Here is an 8,424-nt window from a genome sequence, read left to right as displayed (position 1 = left end):
ACACAGCAATGTTCTGACTTGCCTAAATAATAATTCTGAATGAGTAACAAGCCAAGAGAACAGCTCAACTCTGCATCCTCACTTATGTCTCTTAACCCATTCATCCCTTGAAAATTCCCAATGCAAAAAGTAGTGACTGTAATGCAAGGGGGAACTTGCAGGAGACAAATTTGTGTTTCCTTACCACCAAAACAGGGCCCAAAATACAGGGTTGATGGTGGTGGGTGACCTGCTCAATAATTTGGTTTATATACGGCCTGCAACTGCCAGCACTCCACTGGGGATGCTGTGTGAAACTTTCCAGCAGTGTGGGGTTTGTCTGAGCTGGGCTGCTTTGTCTAAGACCAACAAACTGCCCACTTAGACACCATGCAGGCCAGACCTTCAGCTAGCATGACTTAACACTGATCTGCTGCCTGAAAATACATTCACAAAGGAGAAAGTTGGCATCTTTTTCTCCCCCACTTAAGTACACTTAAATTTGTTCCTGAAAAGCTGAGTAAAACATGATTTCTCAGCAGAACAAATTCAACAGAAATGTGCACTTGAAATAGTGACAGTTTTATAATTGTATGTTCATACAAAAAAGGCTTAGTTGTAGAAAGTCAATTTATTATTGAAATAAACGACTTATTTACAGAGATAGGTACTTTACAGTTTTACAAAGCAGGCAAAATTCTTCTCAGAATAAGGTACCAAAACAGTGACAAATTCATCACTGTCTAAATGCAATTTATTCCAAAAAGAAATCTACAGCAATCATGAAACTAAATCATACCAGTCACATAACAAAATGCTGTCCCTTGCAACTACAACAGTATAAAAGACTTTTTATCAGTCATGATCTAGATTAAGCATCTGCTATACTTCTTTCTTCTTGAGTATTAGTGGACCTACATTATCTCCTGTTAACTCATTGTGCTTGTTGTGGGAGCCATCACAGACAGGGAACTGAAAAATAAAAACCAAAAAGAAGGAATTAGCATAATTCTGTACAGCAGTTGCATGGTGATTTCTGTATTAAGCCCTGAGTGCTCTGATAATGTTGCTAGTTCCTCCTGTGATGTCCTGGTTCAACATCAAACTCCCTGTCCCCTATCAGACACAGGATACTAAGGGCAACAAACACAGTTAATGGGTAACTAAGTTTGGGAGATCCTAAAATAGCTGTTCTTAGACACACAGTCAGGGACAAAGCCTTTTCCATGAAAGAACAGCAAACAAAACAGCCATCACAGCTACAAATGGATTTACTGTGCAACTATTGAGAGTGCTCTTAATCGATTTAGTAATTTGCAGCTAGAAAGTACTTTTTTAAGAGAAGCTGAAATACTTGGCTGAAGTGATTAGTCCAAAGTGAGAATAGCTGAGTTAAGCTTTTTCAGTTCAGGGCAGACTTTATTGTTTTTATTAAAAAAGGAAAGCATTTGGTCCAGGGAAAACAAAACCAGACTGTGGTCAGGACATTTAAAATTGAATCAGGAAATGAAAATTGAAGCAAAATGAAATACACTTGTTTACATCTAGCTGATTTGGGGGATATGGAATATCCCAACCAGTCATCTCACTGCTCTGGCCCAGACAGGAATCACCAACACAGGCCCAACCTTATTTTCACTGTAATATGAACAACTTTCTAAGCATTGTTCTTTGCAAAATAAGAGTAGTTTTCTCTTAATTAGTTGCAATGTATTTCCAAATGGTAAAACAGGTTTGCTTGGTTTTATTCTTACTCACATGTGGTCACTCTCTAAACATTTTTAGAGAAACCCTACTGTGTTTCTTTCAAGTTTCCACAGTTACTTTCTTCATACAGTCAGGTTTGTGCCATTCTGCAGTTCCAATTCCAGACAAAGACAACAGCTCAACACAGAGCAATCCACCACCAAAGCTCTGCTAAAAATATGCAAGTTTCAATCTCTAACCCTAGAGCAGCACAATGTCTTACCGTCTTCGAACGCCAACACCTGCAGTAAGCTTTAGTGAGGCACAGATCTTCAATGTTGATCTCATTCACTACTTTGGGATTTTCCTTCTGGATCTTGAGGTTAATCAAGCTATCCTTCTGCTGTTTCTTCTTGGGGAGGAAGGGACGAACAGCCAGGTAGCCGAGCAGGGCCAGCACGCCCAGGAAAGGCAGCAACCGCAGCCATTCTGAAACTAGAGACAGGGTGGGATTTAGGCTGGCTTTTGGCACCGCCCCAGGATGCTGCTGCAGCAGCTACGTGCACATGGCTTAGGCTGAGGGTATGAAATGGGGCTCAGCAGGGCCCTCAGGGAAAACAAGATTCCATTGGTGAGTCTCAGGGAAAAAAAAAGAAGACATAGATTAAGTCCTAGGATTTACTCCAGCCAAAGTAAAAATCTGACTCCTAGAATTTATTGAATTGAAATTAATTGATGAAATTGAATTTTATCACTCTAGAAGATGATTCAATGGAAGAATATAAAACATATAGAAGATTTATTGAAATGGGCAACACTAAGGTACTGGTAAAACCTTCACCAATCTCTTTGGTTTTATTTTTCAGACCTCTGCTCAGGGATCTGCAATTAGTTTCTACAACATGGAGAAAGAAAGACACCTAAGACCAGGAGGTGAAGTCACAGAAAATTGCTTTTTACCAAGGTAAGGAACTTCTCTCAAGTACAGTTTAAAAATAAAAGTATCCACTGCAGATCTGGCTGCCCTGCTGCTACATCATTATAAATCTTCTAGGCATACTGGTGAGAGAAGGCTTACTGGACTTTTTAAGAAATGCATCAATAATTGGCATTTATATAAATAAGGTGGATCTACTTTTCCAGCAGAACATGCTGTGAGGAACATGCACCCCAGTGCAATTTAAATACCATGGTGCACTAAAGGTTGAGAGCATTTCTCTAAATTTCTGGAGAATAATTAAGCACTCATACAGAAGGGAGTTTAAAAATATTTTAGAAGAGAAAGAAAAAAGTATAACAAGCTGGACCACAAGTAGCTGCACAAGCACTTTTTAAGACAAGACAGTAATTTATTTAAGATTAGAATATAGCAATATTCTGCTCTAAAAATTGTTTTTTGAAAATAAGATATACAAGAAAGAAAACACAACAGAGCAGGCTAAGTCTGCCAGGTGGGTTGTAGCCCTGAAAAAGTACAATATTCTGTATAGCTTGATTTAATTTGTACTAATAAAACACAAGTTTGCTAATACTTCTCCAGTTAGAATCCAATGGATTTTTCTTAAGGATTTGAATTTTTTGCAGCCAGACCACGTAATGAAAATCATTTGTGGGATTAATATTTTGTTCTTTGTTGCCTTTGATGTGACAGCCACATTTAGTGCATTTATCTGGCAATGCATCACAGCTGCATAAATGCTAAAGGCACTGCAAGAAGTCTCAGCAGTCATTCCCCAACTGCACCTGCAGCAGTCCCTACAAACCACAACTCACCACATTCACTAGGACTCACTGCAATGCATTAATCTCTGGTGCTCTTTACTTAGTTCCTCCAGTGAGCTGCAAGCCCTAAATAATAATTAACACTGAGATACTTAAATGTTTTCAGCTGCACAGAACCCTGAGTTCCTGGACAGCAGTGCCTGTTTGCCTTCTGTATCATTACTTTTCCAGAACACTCCATCAATTCCATCAGGAATCCAAATACGCTTTCTTACCTTACCTGAAGGACTGACTTGGAATGTATTTCAAAAGAGAGGTAAAATATTTGGTCACTGAAAAAAAATTCCAAACTTTGTATTTAACCTGAGAGTTGACAAAAATGTGGATCTCTACAAAGCTACTCCTCTGAACTCCAAGACAGAACAGTCATTCCAAGAGGCACACCAGGACCAGGGCATCTGTCAAGTATGTGGTGAATATAACTGGGCTAAGATTGACACACAAGAAGGACATGTCTCACACTCTGATACAGCATCAAAATCAGAACAGTGGTCATGTCTCTGAATGGCTCACAGCCAGCTGGGTTCATACAAGTGAAAGAGGAACGTGATAGCTGTAACCTCTGAGAAAGGAAATTAGAAATAAACATGAATAGGATGTACAAGGCTGTTGTTTAGGATGGTTATTATTTAATATTTGTACCAAGATAACTGCTGATAAATAGTTTTGTCCTCACTAGACAGTAAATTCTGTGCTTACTTCTAATGTGGGAGTCTCTGGAAAGCCCCCAGCTACATTCATGTGTACACTAACCATGAACTGGCTTGTTATTGCCAAAAGACTGCCTGAAGCTCCTGTGTTTAAACTGAAAAATCAATGTGATCATGTTCTAAGGCATGGATACAAGACACTGTCAGAGATTTTTAGGCTGGGTGAGCAGGGATGGTAAAAACCCTTCATCCACACTAATGCAATGCCTTCCTACAAGTGTAGACTGCTCTGGTTTTGAAGCCATGCATACCTTTCTGAAGCACATGTAGGGCAATTCACAAGACTTTATTTTCACAGCTGACAACTCAGAATTCAGCCATTACACTGTTTCTGGAGATTCTTTATCTGTTCTGCTGCATGGGGACAAGCAGATTTTGGAGACAGAAATGAAGAGTAGTGTATGGAACAGGTCAATCTTCAGACTTTTGTTAGATAGAGACTAATCCCAAAGATAAGTCCTGGAAAATATCAGAAACCAGAGAATGCCAAGAAGCTGAGGCATTGGATATTTTCAAGGAGAGGTGGTCTTAATTTTTAGCCCAACAGTAACATGTCCAAAACCAAAAGAAACACATACACTGTGAATAAAGGTACAGACCAGCCACTGAGAGGAAAATCAAGCAGGTATTCCCTGCTTATCTTCCATCAACTACTCCTTTGGTATCTTTGATTTGTTTCAGCTACTTTTTGTGGAAATAACCCTATGCAGACCCAAAAACAGCTTCTTACAGTAACAGCTCAACTAAAAAATCAAAATTTTAATAAGTATTAACTACCAGTCAAAAGGAATATTGGAACTGTGCTTGTATGTCCTCTAAAGTGATGACATTCTTCATGCAAATTTGAAGTACCTACTAATTACATTCTCTTCAGAACTAGCAAGCAGATCTATCCTGGTTTTGGTTGTTTGCTATTTTGAGGTGAATCTCTATGCCATTTTAATGACACCTTCCAGGGCGAAAAGCAATGCTGGCATGAGACAACACTGTTCATTTCACTGAACTTGAGAAGACTAACAAAGCAATTGCAAGAACCTGGAAGAGGCTTCTGAGCAGCACAGCATGATAATTTAGATATCCACTTTCAAACCCAAGGTCAAACATTCTTTCCTTCCTCCCTCACTGCTTTTACCTTCAGGAGGTATGCACTGGATGTTAACAGTTTTCTTCTTCAAACAAGCAGTTTTTCATTCTGGTTTTATAAGGTCACACCAGATAACAGATGTCCACATCTTTAACCAGCACCCTATACAACATCCTATAAAAAAACCAAAATGCTCCATTTACTTTTGTTCTGTTGTTTCTACAACTGATGCACTACAGGAACTGAAACTGCATCTGCCTACAAGCTAATGAGAGTTTAGAAGCAGTAAATGAGTTAAGACTGCACTGTTGCAAATCTGGATTCTGGCCTGCATTTGCAAACAAGGTCTATGTTGCCCAGTGTTTCATAGTGCTGGTCCCTGACTAAGTTCAAGAGATGCCACCAAAGGGCAAATATTAATGCACTTTAAATATTTTTAGACCAATGTTACTTCTCACTTTCCAAAAAGGAGCAAAGTATGCCGTTTGCCAAAGAATACACTTTGTAATTACAGTAGCAAACAAAAGGTCACATTAATTTTCTTTATTGTCCAATAGTCTTTCCTAATGATAATTCACTGTAAAATAACGCCAGGATTGGGAATCCCCTGCTCTTAGAGGCTTTAGGACAGGACAAAGACCACAACAACACAGACGAGGCAGCACTTGCTCCAGCAATCATTTTCTCAAATGAAACTTAAGACTGACAGCAGCTCTGCGTGCAAGCAAGCACACAGCTCTTCACCGAGCAATGACGTTTCAATGACTTTCAATAACCTTTATGCCCTAAGAGATGATAATTTTCTACTGTAGGTGCCCAGGATGCAGTGTCCTACAACATCCTTCTCAGAAGTCTCACTGTGTTGCATTTATCCCATGCCATAACTTGAAACACCTGTACAGTTGTGCTTTTTTCCCCCCTTTTCATTCATATTCACCCTGGCAGGAAGAGGTATAAGCATGGTGGCAGATACAAGTCTAGTTTACTATTGAATAAAAATTTAAAATGTAAAAATGTTCTCTCTATAGCCATCTATTTTTAAATATACTTTTGTCTCCCGTTTTTAGAGTCCATCCAAAAAATCACTGAGAGCTAGAAGCAGGTATGCTCATTAAACCCTGCCAGTTCTCAAAAGCAGTTTCTGACTCAGCTCCTTCTTTTACTTTTGTTTAATATTTTTGGGACTGACATTTCACATGTTTGGTCTACACTTAAGAAAGCAGTTATTTGCTTCTTGTCCTCTCTCCAAATTTGAGGAAGTACCTTGAAGTCAGTGGGGTAAACAATGTGACAATAAAACAGTTCTCCCATGCTGATCACACTAGGTAAAAACCCCAAAGCCTGATTCTGGTCTACAGACCAAACCTTCCAGAGGTTTTTCAAAATAAATCATATTACTACTACACATTATGAGTACAGAAGACTGCACAAATAAAATCCTGTTACAAAAACATGTAGTTAGACGAGTGAAGCAGTAAGATAATAAAATATTACTAAGCTTAACAAATTTTAAGTCAAGTTGTGGTTACAAGGGCAATTGGCCTCATTAATAAACTGACAAATACTAGAAACAGGAGAAGTTGCATTGTTCTGTAGTTTGTTCTATCCTCCCTTTCCTCCCAACTCTGCAGCAGCTGAATTTCTCTATTTGGTTAACATAATTAACAGCTTTTTCATATGAGAGAGTACTTGTGGAAGAAGAACAGTTAATTTAAAAGAGATCTGCTTGTTTCTGAGGAAGATAATGTGACCTGCAGGTCACAAGCAGCATAAACATGCTGGAAAAAAGAAGTGCTCAAAGCTGGCTTTAAATAAACTGTGCCTGTTCTAAATTTAACATTTTTCCAACACTATTACAGTCTGGGTGTTAGTGCTGCAAGATATGAGGTTGATTCTGCACTTTGATAACTTTTTCTACTTCTACTTTTTGTGGAGAGCGTTCCTTCCTTCTTGTTACCGGACTAATGCTGTCACTTGAGCCTGCCTGAGGGCCCGCGGGTGTCACACGGCCGAGCCTGGCCCCCAGAGCCCGGCGTGCGGAGCACGGAGCGCCCACAGAAGTCGCCACTGCTCACTCTCCGTTCTTGCTCACTCTGGCACAGAGTTACAATCAATGAACTGCTGCTTCCACTCCCTCACGCAGAAAATACTTACAACAATTACTACATTTAAAAACTATCCAAACTTTATGTATGTGGCAGGTTCCTAGAAAGAGGATTTTTTGGTTTAACTCAGTTCAGATGCTGCCTTTGACCTGTGAGGAAGAGGAAGAGGCCGTGCTTCAGGCCTCCGGCTAAATCCCGATCCATCCCGGCGCACGGCCTCTGGCCCAGCGGCCTTGGTTCCCGGAGGAATTTCAGAGGCGAACGTTTCACTCTGTCCCTGCACTTCATCCCGACACCTCCTGCCGGGTCATCCTCCTGCTGCAACAGTTCAGGGTCCGGCGTTCCCCGTTCTGTGCCGCGGCCGGCAGACTGCGAGCGATGCCCGGAACGAGGGGGGAGAGCCGGATCCCAGGCAGGACCGACCGCGCCGCCGGGGCGGGAAGGGGGTCCCGCTGCCCCCGCCTACCTGTGAGGCGGATGAAGCCGCCGACGCTCTCGGGCAGCGGCAGGCGCTTGAGGTACGCGGGCAGCTGGACCTTGACGATGCGGGCCAGAGTCTCCAGCACCATCGCCGGCCTCTCCCGCCGTGCCCCCGCGCGCCGACCCGGGGTGCGCGCGCCGCGCACGCGCCGGGGGCGGGGCCGCGCACGCGCCCGGCCGGCCGGGCCCCTGCCCCCCGCGCCCCGCCCGGGCCGCGCTGCCCGCCGGCGCCGCTAGGGGGCGCTGCCACGGGAGCGGGGATCGGGAGCGCTCCCGCCGCCAGGGGGCGCGCGGGCGGGGAAGGGAAGGGAAGGGAAGGGAAGGGACGGGACTGTATTTAATAATATGTGGCTTATGCTTACAGGTTTTATGTAATTATCTGTCATCACCCTGCTGCACTCAAGTTGTATTCCATGTTGATGGTCTTATAAATATTGAAGTAAAAAGATTGAAGGTTTTTCTTCATGTGAATGAGGTAGGATAATGGGAGTGCTGAGAGGTTCAAATTTACAGGAAGAGGCCCATCCGCCTCATGTTTGGCAATAATTTGCACAGAATAAGACCTATCACATATGTTTGTTTGTTTCTTTTTTTGTTT

The 8,424-nt window shown here is 42.0% G+C and overlaps 1 protein-coding gene across 1 annotated transcript; it reads right to left on the bottom strand.

Moving 5' to 3' along the window:
• Positions 1 to 591: 591 nt before the first annotated feature.
• CISD2 (CDGSH iron sulfur domain 2) lies at positions 592 to 7,955 on the bottom strand. The gene is made up of 3 exons (XM_054294735.1): positions 7,813 to 7,955; positions 1,949 to 2,160; positions 592 to 951 (listed from the first exon to the last, which is right to left on the bottom strand). The coding sequence occupies exons 1-3, from the start codon at positions 7,913 to 7,915 to the stop codon at positions 862 to 864; spliced, it is 405 nt and encodes a 134-aa protein (XP_054150710.1). The 5' UTR covers positions 7,916 to 7,955; the 3' UTR covers positions 592 to 861.
• Between the last annotated feature and the right edge of the window lie 469 nt (positions 7,956 to 8,424).

Source organism: Melozone crissalis, unplaced genomic scaffold, assembly GCF_028551555.1.
Source record: "Melozone crissalis strain CALT ecotype California unplaced genomic scaffold, PUWL_Pcris_2 ptg000006l_1, whole genome shotgun sequence".
NCBI lineage: Eukaryota > Metazoa > Chordata > Aves > Passeriformes > Passerellidae > Melozone > Melozone crissalis.
The sequence above is the reverse complement of the archived record's forward strand: the minus strand, read 5'-3'. Positions and strand labels throughout refer to the sequence as shown.

Excerpts from the sequence above, each read along its gene's own strand:
- CISD2 (XM_054294735.1), bottom strand. The coding sequence starts at position 7,915 with ATGGTGCTGGAGACTCTGGCCCGCATCGTCAAGGTCCAGCTGCCCGCG. Across the intron at positions 2,161-7,812 it reads CGGCTTCATCCGCCTCACAG|TTTCAGAATGGCTGCGGTTG; the intron begins GTAGGCGGGGGC and ends CCCTGTCTCTAG. Across the intron at positions 952-1,948 it reads GGTGTTGGCGTTCGAAGACG|TTCCCTGTCTGTGATGGCTC; the intron begins GTAAGACATTGT and ends TTTATTTTTCAG.